Source organism: Psammomys obesus, unplaced genomic scaffold (assembly GCF_907164565.1).
Source record: "Psammomys obesus unplaced genomic scaffold, mPsaObe1.curated_primary_1811, whole genome shotgun sequence".
Lineage (NCBI taxonomy): Eukaryota > Metazoa > Chordata > Mammalia > Rodentia > Muridae > Psammomys > Psammomys obesus.
The window spans coordinates 6,416,552-6,431,864 of NW_026590062.1; the positions used below are offsets into that span (position 1 = coordinate 6,416,552).

At 44.7% G+C, this 15,313-nt stretch overlaps 1 protein-coding gene across 2 annotated transcripts in view; it reads left to right on the forward strand.

Annotated features, from left to right (window-relative positions):
* Taok3 (TAO kinase 3) overlaps positions 1-15,313 on the forward strand; it is a 168,492-nt gene that overhangs the window by 112,460 nt on the left and 40,719 nt on the right. For both annotated transcript variants that reach the window (XM_055605744.1, XM_055605745.1), the window contains 2 exons: positions 5,316-5,483; positions 7,985-8,191. In XM_055605744.1, coding sequence (XP_055461719.1) covers positions 5,316-5,483; positions 7,985-8,191 — 375 coding nt within the window. The remainder of the gene's footprint in view (positions 1-5,315; positions 5,484-7,984; positions 8,192-15,313) is intronic.

Sequence of the window (15,313 nt, forward strand, 5' to 3'; positions counted from 1 at the left end):
TAAGCTGCAAGGCCATCTCTGTTTTCTGGTCTGTGGCCTCTCTATCGTCTTTACCATTTATCTGTTAGTTGTTGACTTTTTTTTCACTAATTTTTAATGAACCTTACAAACATATTTTCTACTTTTACTTTAGCATTCTTCCTTAAATTAAAATGTTTTTAATTGAAATAAGAGTAATTACATCACTTTCATCAGTCCCTTGCCTCCCACAAGCATCTCCCAATTTTCTTCCCTCAAGCCCCTTTCATGTCCACTAGTCTCAAGTTGATGGCCTCATTATTATTATTATATATGAGTGTTTATATGTATGCGTATGCACAAATGTATAAAAATACAACCTGCTGGGTCCATTTTTGTTGGTAGTATATAGTTTCAAGGCTAATCATTCTGTACTGGACGACTAATAATGGCCTCATCCCTGGAAGAGGCTAATTCTCCTTCTTCCAGCAGTCAACTGTTGCCTGTAGTTCACTGTTGAGCGGGGGCCATGAACACGTCTCTCTTCCATGTTACATGTCCATTGATAATACCATTGTTCTGGTCTGGTTTGTGCAGCCTTTCCTAGGAGAAAATACCTCACAGCAGACGTCCTGGTATCCTGGCTCTTCCATACTTTTCCCAGAGCCACAGACGCAGGAGCTGTGATGTAGCTTATATGTTGGGGCTCAGCTACCCATATCTATTGGTCTCTGCATGTGTCCGGTTGTAGTTTTCTGTGATGGTCTCCATTTACTGTTAAAAGGAGCTTCTGTGATGAGGAATGGTAGCTACACTTATCCGTGGATCTAAGGGTAAGATTTAGAATATAGTAAGGAATTATGCTGGCCTAGCAGTGTGTAGATAGTGATCTAAGATCTAAGACGTCACCGGCCCCAGGAATATGGCTGGGTTTCCAGTAGCAGGCATGAGGCCCCTCCTGATGCGTGAGCCTTATGTCTAATTAAACAGTTGTTGGTTGCCACTAACATGTGGGTGCCATAAAAGTGTAATGTCTTGCCATGCTGGTAGTTGTTGTGATTCTTGGTTATTATAGTTGGGTAGGACTGCCTAATTGCTATCCTCCCTTGGCAGCTTACACTGTAATTTTCTGGAACCATGGAAGCTATGCCACAGGAAAGAGGCTTTCCGGTCAGATCCCACTCAAATCATATGACTCCCGTGCCCTGAGTCCATGGCATCTTCAGCAATAGGGTCCCCCTCTCAACCTGAGAGTCAACCTAGGGCTGCATATACAATCTATATTGTTTTGGGCATCGCTTAGACTACGCTGACCAGTAATATTAAAAAAAAAAAAAAAAAAAAAAGGTGTCTAGTACCTGCTACTGGAAATGTTCTTGGTCCCTAAATCAACTTTAGAAATCACTAGGCCTTTCTATATACCAACAACAAACAGACTGAGAAAGAGATCGTGGACACACTTCCATTCACAATAACATAAAAAAGATATTTCTGAATAAACCTAACCAAGGACGTGAAAGATCCCTACAATAAAAGCTTCAGATCTCAGGACTGGAGAGAGGGTGCAGCAGTTAAGAGCACTGGCTGCTCTTCCAGAGGACCCAGGTTTGATGCCCAGCACCCACACGGTAGCTCACAGCTGTCCTTAACTCAGTCCCCTAAACATAAAATAAAGAAAAGAAGAAAGAAAGAGCACTTCAAGTCTCTAAAGAAAGAGATTAAGAAAGACACTAGAGAATGGAAAGATATCCCATGTTCATGGATTGGTCGGATTTACTATTGTGAAAATGAGCATCCTATCAAAACGATGTTTGGATACAATGAAATTCCAGTCGGAATACATAAACATTATCTTTAGAAATAGAAAAAAAAATCCTAAAATTCATATGGAACCAGAAAAGACTGCTGATAGCCAAAGCTATGCGGAGTAAAGACAAGAGTACAGGAGGGGTTGCTATCCAAGAGTCCCTCAGCATGCTGTGTGCTGGAGAGGGTCTTCCTGAATTGTGAAAAGGCGTGAGGTAGCCAACACTTTTCTTCCAGCTGGCTACCTACTTATTCCTAAATGTTTTTGAAAATAACCCTTCTTTTCCTCATATTTTCTTCCTCACATTAAACTGTCACTTTTACATTGAATAAGTTAAATATAGAACTAAGGTAAAAAAATTACTGTAATGTTTAAAAATTACAATGTGATGTGATAAACACTAGCAAAAAAAAAAGAAGAAGAAGAAGAAGAAGAAGAAGAAGAAGAAGAAGAAGAAGAAGAAGAAGAAGAAGAAAGCAGCTGGAGAAAACTGGGGCCAGGAAATTAATTAATTTCTCTATTCTTCAGATGAAAATATAGTTCTTCAATAAAGTTCGCCCTGATCCCTCAAGCCTTTTATGATATTTTCACTTTTAGTCTTGAAATAGTTTCACTACATTTATAGTATTTTAAGAGCGTGTGTGTGTACATCCATGTATGTGCACATGAGCATGTGTTCCCAACACACATGGCACTTGCTGTCAGTTCTTCTTCCGCCATGTGGGTCCCAGGGATCACACCCAGGTCATCAAGCAGCCTTCATGGCAAGCGCCTTTACCCGCTGAGCCATCCTGCCAGCCCTCTCTTTAATTTAATTAAATTTATTTATTTATTTTTATTTGTTTGCTGTGTAGATCACATTTGTTCTGTAGTTTTTAATTTTTGAAATTAAAATGTAAGTACATCATTTCCCCTTCCTTTTCCTCCTTCCAACCATCCCACATACCCACCTGCCCCAACCCCTCCCCTCTCAAATTCATGGAAGTCCTTAATTTTAAAGGGAGGTTTAGGAACAGATAACTCTGTCAGTGAAAAAAAATTATAACTAAGATTAAGCAATTATTTTATTTCACTTTCTTCTAATTCTGTTAAATTCCAGTACAGCTTCATTTTTATAGATTATACTTAAATAGAATGCATGATAAGGTTCCTTTTTGAAACTATTTCCTGAAACACTTTGTTCTGAGGGGGGTTAATTGATGAGATATAAATTGACATCTCATAATTTGAGAGTATTTTTTCTGGATGATGGAATTTGGAAGTCATTTCTTTATCTCTCTTTAAGTGTTTTCCTATATTACTTGAATCTTTAAACAATAAAATTATTATTTTGTTGTTGTTTGGGACAGGGTCTTGCTATGTAGCTTTACCTGGCCAGGGACTCACTATGTAGACCAGGCTGATTTTACACTCAGAGATCTTCCTGCCTCTGCCTCTCAATTCTAGGATGACAAGCATGGACCATCCCTGGTTTACAAATTATTCTGTTAAAGAGGTCTGGACCTTCTGATTGCAGGGGTGTAGAGAGCAAAGAGGGTATGGAAGTGCAGGGTTTCACTGTGTCCTTGAACTCAGATAATTGTCTACCTCTGTCTCCCAAGTGCTAGGATTAAAGGCATGAGCCACCACACTCAACTCTCAAGATTATTTTAAAAGTTTTATTTTATGTGTATGGGTAACCACCATGTATATGTGTTCTATGGGCATGCAGTGCCCACAGAGACCAAAAGAGGACACCAGATCACCTGGAACTGGAGTTACTGACAGTTGTGAGCCATCATGTAGGCGCTGGAAACTGAACCCAGGTTCTCTACAAAAGTAGCCAGTGCTCCCAACCATTGAGTCATCTCTCCAGTCCCATGGTCTAGTAATTTTTATTTATTATGTTATATTTATGATAAAGCAATCTCAAAAGATAATTGTTCCACAGCAAAGGGAATACTTACTAATTGGTGCAAGCATGGTGGAAATCAGGGTGGAGACACCAAAGAGAATTAAAAAAAAAAAAAAAAAGCAGGATAGCATCTGATCCAACATTTCATCCTTTGGGCTCATAGCTAAAAGAAAGGGAATTCATTATCTTGTAAAGATGTCTGTATCCTATCATGACTATAGTATTACTCATAGCAGCCAAGGTATGGAAACAACCCATGTTTCCATCACAGTTTTCAGCCTGGAAATAAAAGTTTCTATCTAGGCATGATGCCACATGCCTGTAAGCCGAACACTTGGGATGTGGAGGCAGGGGGATCAGAGGGCTACATAGTGAATTCAGGGTCAGCCTGGGCCATGTGAGACTCTGTCTCAATTAAAGGAGGGGAGAAGGGGGGGGTCAGAGAGAGAGAGAGAGAGATATCCTATGATAGGTGACAACATGGGTGAATCTAGAAGGCATTATACAAGGAAGACAAGCCAGATATACAAAGAAAGGCACCAAATAACATGTAGAATTTACACAGTTTTTTGTTTTTGTTTTTTTTTTTTTTTTAAATCAAAAATATAGGGGGAATCAGTAGAAAGGTGGTTTCAGGAATGGAAATGAGGTTTGGGACTGATGAGATTGCTCAGTAGGTGAAGGGGTTTGCAACCAAACCTGAATTTAATCCCCAGGGCCCAGGTGGCAGAGGAGAGGACCAGTTCCAGCAGGTTGTCCTCTGACCTTGACAGGCATGTTCATACACATACAAATAAATGTGTGAAAAAGAATCACGGAGGCAGAGGGATAGATCCCTGTGTTTCACATATGCTGCGTATTGAAACCTTATGATCTGACCTGAGGACTGTAGGTGTCTTGTAAGTTTCGAAGGCGGTGGTTTTTAGTCACCTTTGCTGCATACATGGGAATGATGGGAGGTGATGGTATGGTAACTGCCCTCTCTGTAGTGATTACTTCACCATTTGTAGCAAAGAATCACGTTGTATACCATAAATACCTATAATTAAAAAGAGAAATTTTTTACAAGGTCTCTTGATGTAGCCTGGCTGGCGTGGAGCTCCCTATGTAGACCAGGCTGGCCTCAAATCCAGAGACAGAATCTTCTTGCTTCAACCTCCCAAGTGCTGGAATTAGAATTATGCACTGCCTTGCTTAGCCAAACAGAAACAAACAAAACAAGAATTCCTATGGAGACTCAAGCAGTGGTTCTCATCCTGTGGTTCACAACTCCTTCATGGCTCATGTATCAGATATCCTGCACATCAGATAGTTAAATTATGATTCATAACAGTTACAAAAGTGCAGTTACAAAGTAGCAACAAAAATCATTTTATGGCTGGGAGGTCACCACAACATGAGGGACTGTATTAAGGGGTCATAGCATCAGGAAAGTTGAGAACTGCTGCTCTAGATTGCACAAGGGGAGCCTGGGACAGAATGTATGAGCACTGTTATCTCTTTGTGAGGGGGAGCCACCGTGAGGGATGCCCGCCTCGAGATCACATTTGTTTCTCAGGTTCCTAAACCTGTTGGCTCTTCCCTGCCTGCTTAGGTGCACAGAGTGCACCCAAAGAGAACACTTGCTCACCATCCGTTTCTCCCTCTGTTGTTCAGCATGACTTCATTCGGAGGGAGCGGCCACCACGGGTCCTCATTGACCTCATCCAGAGGACAAAAGATGCTGTCCGAGAGCTGGACAACCTGCAGTACAGAAAAATGAAGAAGATCCTCTTCCAGGAGACTCGGAACGGACCCTTGAACGAGTCACAAGAAGAGGAGGAAGTAGGTGTCCCTCATTTCAGCTTCTGTGGGGGAAACTTCCAGACTTGGCACTGGGCAAACATTTTGGAGGATGTGAATGTGATCGATGATGCCTCCCCAAGAGATGCTTTGGGAGGTAATAGAGACATAAATGCAGCAACTTTTACTTGAGGCAGAATGTAAAAAGTGCCCCCAGTATTGGGGGGAGCCAGGGCTGCAGGGAGGTGGGTACCGTAAGATGGAGTAGGGCATTTATGAATCAATTTTTTAAATATATTTTTAATTTGAGAATTTCGCATGTGCATGCAAAGCCTTTCGGTCATTTTTAGTCCCTGCCTCCTCTCCAGCTCCTCCAGGACCACCCCCACCCAGCCAGCGTTAGCCTCCCAACTTCTTTTTAGCACCCTGAGTCCAGACAGTGCTGCCCGTGTATGTGAGTATGAGAGAGTCTACTGGAGCTACCTTCCGAGACCACACCCATAAAGAAAACCCGGCTCTTCCCCACAGCCCTCAGTCAGCAGCTCTCAGCTAGGGCTGGGTCTGTGCCCCTATCCTACCAGGAGCGTGGTGCAGTTTTAGGCTCAGGAAGGCCCTGCTTCAGGAGAGTGGTCTTGGCTGAGGAGAGTAAGTACACTGGGATGGTAAGGGCAGTGACCCTGGGAATGGGAAATGGGGCTTGCTAACGTGTAGCTCTCAGTGAGAGAGGGATGGAAGACGACCCTGTGTGGCCTGGAAGTGTGTCAGCATCAGGAAGAGACTGGACATGGAAGGGGGGTCATGGATTTGAGGCCAGCTTGAGCCACAAAGTAACACCCTGTCCCAAACAAGCAAAGAACTAAAAAGGAAGAGTAAGGATAGGTTTGAGGTTACTTCAGCAAGGGGCCTGTGGAATCAGAGTCCCAGCAACTGCTTCTCTCCACACGGTGTACATATGACAGTTTTCAAAGGAAAGATGGCTTCCCAGTCTCTCATTCAGCTAAAGGAATTGGATGAGGGCCAGCTAGAGGGCTCAGTCAGAAAAGGTACCTGCCTGTCAAACTGAGCTAGACCTCCGGGCCCACATGGTGGACGGAGAGAACCAATTCCCGCAAGCTAACACCTAACCCCCACAAGCCTACTCTGACTCGTGTTGTGGCATGTATATACACACAAGACAAATCATAGAAAAATAACTAAATGGAGAGAAAGAGTAAATGTTATTTTTCAACTTTAATGAAACAAAAATATTTTATCAATAATAAAATTGAAAAATAGGAATTTGACTATAGGAATCTCTTGATTGGTATAGACAATTGGTATCCCATTAATTGAGAAAATAAATGCATTAAATGTTGATAGTGGGGCATGGAAGCACACACCTTGAATCCGAGCACTCAGGAGGCAGAAGAAGGATGACTCTGTGCATTCAATGCCAGCCCGGTTTACAGAGTAAGTTCCAGGACAGCCCTGGCCACATACCGAGACCCTTTTTTCACAAAAAGAAAATACAGAAAAGTAGTGTATCATCTATCATTTTGTATTACTGAGTGATTGCTTGTATTCTCAACTCACTATCTTCATTTGTGTATAGTAGGGTCTGAAAATAGAGTTTACCTGTAACTGAGCTGACTCAGTGATATCATTCAGTCCTATGGGGGAGGTTCTCCTCTGTGATGGTCAAGTGCTGTAGGCACAGTTTCACCCCGGCCCACAGTTGGTCTTTGGACCAGTAGTAATGCATACTGGCGTTGCTTCACAGATTTCTTAATGGGACCGCAGAGGTAAGCAGGACGGAATTGCTTAAGGCAGGCAGAATTTAACCACCCACCTCGGGTGGTAGAGTTCACGCCCCTGCCTTATATGAAGTTACTCGCTAATGACCTGCGGGGGCACACTGCTTCTCCCCACCCAGCCCACTCCTGTTTCAGGTGACAACTGTGGCGCTGTATAGAGCATCATTGGTGGCCATGCTATTTCCAGAGAGCCCTCCCAAGCCTGCACTCATGACACCATCCCAGAGTATCATGGTCATGCATGGTGGGGGGTGGGCAGGGGGAGCCCTGGGATGCAAGTACATCCAGAGTGGCCCCGGGGGTGGAGTGCGAGTGAGTGAGGTGTCTGATCGTGGTAGAGCGCCCCCTAAAGACCCACCAGAGGAGATACATGTGAGGAGCTGACAAGCCACATGCTCTGTAAGCACAAGGACCTAAGGTCCATCCCCAGAACCCATACTGGGGGGTAGGGAGAGTTATGCCACTGGCTTGTCATTCTAGCTCTGGGCAAGCAGAGACTGAGGGATCCCTGGAGTTCATAGGCTGGCCAGCCTCACCTACTTGGTGGGTTCCAGCCAGTGAGAGACCCTGTCTCAAAACTCAAGATGGATGGTTCTTTATAAGAACAACACCCACATACAAACTTGATCTTCACACACCAACAGAAAAGTAATTTGTCACTGCAGAAATGAGTCCTCAAGTGGCCCAGTCAGTGGGTCAGCCCTGGATCTCCACGTTTTTGTTTTTTAATCCCGGTGCCTGTTTTTACAGGACAGTGAGCACGGAAGCAACCTGAGCAGAGAGGCGGACAGCCTGGGCAGCATCCACTCCATCCCTAGCATGTCGGTGAGCACGGGCAGCCGGAGCAGCAGCGTGAACAGCATGCAGGAGGTCATGGACGAGAGCAGCCCCGAGCTCATCATGATTCAGGAGGATGAAGGCACAGTCAACTCCAGCTCCTCCATGGTACACAAGAAGGTAAGCATCGCAGGGCCCTCACCAGCCAGGCTCGGGTGGTCAAAGCAAAGCCAGCTCAGGACACACTGCATTCAGGAGGCTGGGTTTCCTCTTTGCAACAAAAGCATGGCATGAAAAGTACATCAAGAGGACTTCTTATGATGAATTGGCATAATACCATGCTGGTCACACCTTCTCCTGTCGCTTTACCCTCTTCAGTTGCTCTGATGGCTGGCACCATCCAGCAGAATGGTAAAGAAATCCCAGGGGGGCCAGGTGATACAGTGTCTAGAATCCCAGACCCTAGAAGGCTGAGGAGGAAGGATTGCCGCAAGTTCAAGGCTGCCCTGTTTTGTATCATGAGTATCAGGCAAGCCTGAGCTATAGAGTCCTGTCTCAAAGGAAGAAAGAAAAAGAGAGGGAGAGAGAAAAAGAGAGAGGGAGAGAACGAAGGAAGGACAAACAAAAAGAGACTAGAGAGATGGCTCAGAGGTTAAGAGCACTGCTTGCTCTTCCAAAGGTCCTGAGTTCCATTCCCAACACCCACATGATGTCTCACAACCATCTGTAACTCCAATCCAGTGGCACTGACACCCTCTTCTGGCCTCCTCAGAAACCAGACATGCACAATGCATAGATATATATGCAGATAAAACACTCATGCACATAAATTAATAAATAAAATTTTGAAAAAAGGAAGAAATCAGGGCATGGTGGGACACAGCTTTAATCCGAGCACTCAGGAGGCAGAGGCAGGTGCTCTGAGTTTGAGGCCAGCCTGCTGGTATACAGAGTGAGTTCAAGAACTGCCAGGGCTATACAGAGAAACCCTTTCTCAAAAAAAAAAAAAAAAAAAAAAAGGAAAAAATAAAGGAAGGGAGGAAGGGAGGAAGGAAGGAAGGGATGTAGGAAGGGAAGAAGGAAGAAAACAATAAAAAAGAAAAGCCAGGCATGGTGGTGCACAGCATTAATCCCAGTATTTGGGAAGCAAAGAGAGGCAGGTTTCTATGAGTTCGAGGCCAGCCTGGTCTACAAAGTGAGTCCAGGACAGCCAAGGCTACGCAGAGAAACCCTGTCTAAAAGAAAGAAAGAAAAAGAAAAGAATTGATCCCCAAATCATCATGAACAGACGCTGACCTGTCCTCTGTAAACAATGACCTTCACACCTCAGAGCGCCAGAGCTTTCCCTGTGACTGCTCAGAAGAACACTTAGAGCCAGGCCTGGTGGTTCTGATCTTTAATCCCAGAGACTCAAGAGGCTGAGGCAGGGGGATGGCAAGTTCAAAGCTTGCCAGGGCTACACAGTGAGTCCAAGATGAGCAGTTTATCAAGACCCTGTTTCAAAATGGAAAGCCAAAAACAACACGAGAACAACGCCTGAGGACTGAAGGTGGAGCTCTTTGGTGGCATCCATGCCTGTTGTGGGCAGGTCCCCTGGCTCAACCCCAAGTACTGAAGGTACTGAGTGTTTTGGAATCTACGGTCCTAAGTACTGTTTGTTTCAGGGGTGCTTTTCATTCTTCTCTGTGCTTTCTAGAATTTATTGTTTGTAATTCTTCTAAGGCTAGCCCTCTGTCAGCTAGCTACATTTGCAGTATTGTTTGTTTGTGGGGAGGACGCACATGTGCATGACACAACACACATGCAGAAGTCAGAGGAAAATATGCAGGGCTTGATTCTGTCCTTCCACCATGTGGGTTCCAGGCATGAGCTGAGGTCATCAGACTTGGTGGCAGGCAAGCTTCCACACCTGCTAAGGTAACCCATTCAGTATTTTGGCTTTGGAATGCATGGTGCTGGTTAAGGGGGCTTGTCCCGTTTGCTGTCTCTCACTGGGATAAACACCACAACCTACAGCAACCTGGGGAAGAAAGGGTTTATGTCATCTTACAGCCCTCAGGTCACACTCTATCGCGGAGGGGAGTGAGGGCAGGGACTCAAGGAAGAAACCTGAAGGCAGGAACTGATAGAGAGACCTTGGAGGAATGCTGCTCACTGGCTTGCTCTTCCTGGCTTGCTCAGCCTGCTTTTCGTTTTGTTTGGTTTCTTTTTCCTTATCTTTTCTTTTCTTTTGGAGACAGGGTTTCTCTGTGTAGCCTTGGCTGTCCTGGACTCTTTGTAGACCAGGCTGGCCTCAAATTCACAGAGATCTGCATGCCTCTGCCTCACCAAGTGCTGGGATTACAGGTGTGCACGACTACGCTGGCTCAGCCTGCTTTCTTGAAGCACCCAGGACCACCTGCCCAGGACTGGCACCACTCACAGGGACCTGGGCCCTAACACATCAATCATTAACCAAGAAAATGTGCCACAGACTTGTCCACAGGCCAGTCTGATGGAGGCAGTTTGCCAATTATGTTTCCTCTTCCCAGATGACCCTCGCTTGTGTCATGGTGATGAAAAACCTAAGCGGCAGAATGCCCATTCTATACAATCCTTAACATTAGTTAAAACTCTTTATGAAAAAAGATAATGCTTACTTCAAAGCTCTTGCTTTGGCTTGCGGTAAACATTCCACAGTGTGAAGTTATAAAGATCACTTGTCATTTTTTAAGTATTTATTTTTATTTCATATTTATGAATATATATGTGTATGTATATATATATATGTAGCATTATACATATACCACATATACATATACACTCATATACTACATATATATACATACACACATATATATTCATACGTATATGGTATACATATATGGCATATATATATAAATACAACATATATATATATACCTACATATATCTGAGATAGATAGATAGATAGATAGATAGATAGATAGATAGATAGATAGACAGATCATGCATATACTACCCATGGATGCCAGAAGATGGTGTCTGATCCTCTAGGAACTGGAGTTACTTGGTGGTTGTGGGTGATGGGAACTGAATCAGTGTCCTCTGCAAAAGCAGCAAGTGCTCTTAACCTCCAAGCCATCTCTTCAGCGCCCCCACCCCCTTGTAATTTTTTTTTCTTTTTAAATATCTGAGCCATCTGTGTGTTCTTATGAAATTTGCTGTAGGTAACAGGAAGGCTTGATCTACCAGGGAAGAATGAAAAGTTGGCTCAGGATGACATTTTAGATGAGATTTCACAGACAGATGGAAGTCACGTAGCTTACGATGAGAGATGGGAGTGAATCCAAGAGCAACAAGTGCAAAGTCCGTGGGGCAGGAGGAGCATTGCACTGCAAGGTACAGCACAAAGGTCAGGGATGTCAGAGCCTGGATAATGGACGCACAACAAACCTCAACGACATCAGGGTCTGGGGATCAGGAAGTTTAAGGAAACAGGTGATATCCGGCAGATATAGAAAGCCTTTTGGCTCAATTCTAGCTCGCCTCTTTGCATTAGAGGCAAATGGTTATGTATTTAAAGTACAGAAAAGAAATTAGGGGTCAGGAAGACAGTTCAATGGATAGAGGTATTTTTTTTTGCCAAACCTGACAACCTCCTGACAAACCTGAGTTCAACCCCCAAGATAGGAGAGACCCCACGTTCACATGGTGCCTTCTGACCGACACGCTGTGGCATATGTGCACATACAGGGAGGGGAGAGGCATAAATTAAATAAAAATGTAAACAATAAAACAATAGAAAGCTTTTTATTCCTAGGTGCTGACAGCTCTTGCCTGTTTTCTGTCATCTTGGACCCCATGACTATAGAGAACAAAGGAAAGCATTAGAAAGGCTCTTTTGGGCTGCTGGAGAGATAGCTCAGGGTGAGATGCACATGGTGACAAGGGCTCCACCAGAGAGTGTCTTCTCCAGCTTATGTTTCCATAATCTTGATGGCAGCCACCCTCACAGCCACCCTAGCCAGGACACATGTGCTTCTCTGTCTTGTGGTGGGTATGTGCAGTCCATCTGAGATTTCCCCGTAAAGGGATTTTTCTAGAAGCACTACCCAAGTGGTCCCCTCCCCACGAAGATGGAAACACTGTACCACACAAAGGGTCTGACATTTCAGTGCCTGGCTACACTTTCCAGGAAGCAGAGACAAGACAGGATCTTTATCTTGTGTCTGCTTAATTTATGGTCATTTACATGTATAGGTATGAGGCTGGATAAATGTAGCACGTGTATTCAGGTACCCCTCAGAGGCCAGAAGAGGGCATCAGGGCCCCTGGAGCCAGAGTACAGGTAGCTGTGAACTGAACCAAACCCAGGTCCTCTGCAAAAGCAATAGGTACTCTCTCTCTCTTTTTATTTATTTACTTTCCTTTTGTGTGCACTGGTGTTTTGCCTGCATGCATGTGTGTGGCAGGGTGAGATCTTGGAGGTGCAGATAGTTGTGAGCTACCATGTGTGAGCTGGGATTTGAAGCTGAGTCCTCTGAAAGAACAGTCAGTGCTCTTAACCGCTGAGCCATCTCTCCAGCCCACAATAAGTGCTCTTAACCACCCTCTAGCACCTGGGTTTTTGGTTTTACTGTTCTGAAGTCCCCCTGGAATGGTGCCTATGGGAGAGAGAAGAACAAGTAGCCCGAAGAAGTTGACCTGAGGCACAGGCCCTCTGGGTACCTTAGCCAACTCCACAGGTAGCCATGTCCCAGCGGGACAGAAATAGCTATGTCTTGATGCTTCTTCCCTCTTGGGTCATTAAATATGGGCAGCGAGGAAGAGTGTGCTCCAGCAGCACTCCCTCACAGTGGGCTTAGCTCCCACATAAAACCACAGAGACCGAAGAACTCAACGGTGTAATTTTGCACCAGTCCCCAGTCTGCCTGGGTTATACCCACAGTCTCAGAAAAGCCACTGCACAACTTTCGTTCTAATCACTATTTCACTATCCTGAATGTTTTCTTCTTTAGTATCTGTCACTATATAAAATCATATTATGGGCCAGGTTTGGCAGCAGAAGCTCATCATTCCTCTGCCATCCAAGGGACTGTGACCACAGGGAAACGGGTTCAAGTCCTGCCTGGCTGCACAGGGAGACCCTGTCTCAGCAATAAACAAGGGCCCTGAGAGTGCTCAGCAGCCAAGAGCACTGGCTGCTCTTGCAGAGGACTGGCTTTAGCTCCCAGCACCCCATGACACAGCTCATAACCAAATGTAACTCCAGCTTCGGGAGATCGGACCACCTGGCCATTAAGAACACCTGCACATACATGGGTGCACAAAACTCACGCAAGCAAACACGCATAAATAAATAAGTTTCAAAAGAATAAGACAGAGAGCTTGGGATGCCTTGCATGTGCAAGGTCCTGGGATCAATCCCTAGCACCAGAAAATCAAATAGGTAAAATGTATAATTATATGTTATTATGTTATATTTCAATGTATACATATGTATATACACATGCCCAGTTCCAGGAAATCAGGACATTGGACAACCTCGTCTGGCTTCTGGCACCAGCACACACACATACACATAGGAATTTTTTTAATCTTTAAAACATACCCACATATATAATATAGTAGTTGCCCATGATCCCATGAGTAGAACGTAAAATCTCCCAGTACCTGGAAGGCTTTCTGGGACAGTGTAGTCAACAATTACAGACGAAGGGAGTGACTCAGTGACAGACTGACAACCAGATAGTCAATAGCTGGGCAGGTGTGGGAACCGGAGGGCTCCATTCCTCCAGTCTATTGCCCCTGAGGCTTGAGTTAGCGGAGGGGAGCTTGTCCACCAGCACATAAGAATGCAATAACATGCTTGCCAGCCGCGTACAAGCAGTGTCCACACCACACCACTCACAGCCGCAAAACAGATTCCCACCCTACACCACACTTGGTCGTGGCCAGCAGGCCAAAACATGACCCACCTACCACCTTGGAAGATGACCATCCTATCAAACTTAAAAATACCTGCATGTACTCTGATTATAGTTTCATTATTTATACATGCACATCTATTTGCACGTGTGCAAATGATTTTCAGACTTAACATGGACTGTTAAAACTATGAGCTCCAATCCTCTCAACTGTTTATAATACAATCGAAAAACTCAAAATTTAAAAGGTGTTTACTGATCAAGAGAACATTTGTGTCACCTCAAGTAATTTATTATTTTTTTTTTAGAATATCCTGCCCTTATGTTCCCTTAATGACATTTTATCATGCAAAGTAATGGATCTAATTATGGCATTTTTACCCATATTTGTCACTACAGTATTCTTTTGTGTCCCATGTAGAACCTAAATTTAAATGTGTGTGTGTTTGTGTGTGTAGGTCATGGGTCTAAACTCACTTCTGTGACATTTAATGTGTGTATGCCTGTGTGTCTGTGTACGTGTGCACTCATGCACTGCACACTAAAAACACCTGTGCTGAGGAGAAAGGACAACTTTCTGCTAGTTCTCTCCAACAAGTATGTGGGGCCCAGGAGTAGAACTCAGGTCATCAGGCTTAGCAGCAAGCCCCTTTACCTGCTGAGCCATCTCACCAGCCCTGTTGCCTTCTCTGAAAACCGGAGCCTGTCTATCCCCAATTTTGTGGCAGGAAGAAAAGTCCTTGAGGGGGTAGGGTGTCCTTGGTGCATTTGCCCCCGGGGCCTGTACAGATGCCCAGACTCTTTGCTGCTTCCACTCACATTCAGCAAAGACAGTGCAGACCAGCAGCATGGAGCACCCTGCTATTCATGCTGTCCTCAGCTCCTGCCATCCAGGCTGTCCTCAGCTCCTGCTCCATGCTGTCTTTTCTCCCTAACTTCCTGGTTCAGGTCTATGCTTCTCATCCAGCTCCATCTAGCAGCCTCAGGTTGGGGTAACTATACCCACTTCAAGGGTCATTTAATAGCTTTGAAGTGAAGCCAGGAATGGTGCTGCCCACCTTTAATCCCAGCACTGGGGAGGCTGAGGCCAGTGGATCTCTGTGAGTTTGAAGGCAACCTGCTCTACATATCAAGTTCCAGGCCAGCCAGAGCTGCAAAGACAGACCCTCTCTCAAAAAGAAAGAGAGAGAGAGAGAGAGAGAGAGAGAGAGAAAGGTAATTTTGAAATGAGCAAAGCAAAGGAGGGCAATGAGTTTGTTGGCTCTTCACCCACAGACAGGCCAGTGAGGGTGTCTATACAAGGTTCAAGCCAGACAGCAGCTGGTTTGGGTTTCGCTCCCGTGGGTGGGATGTGCCACGCATGTCACTATTTCACAGCTTTCTTGTAGAACAGAGCAGCAGGCTTTGGTGCAAT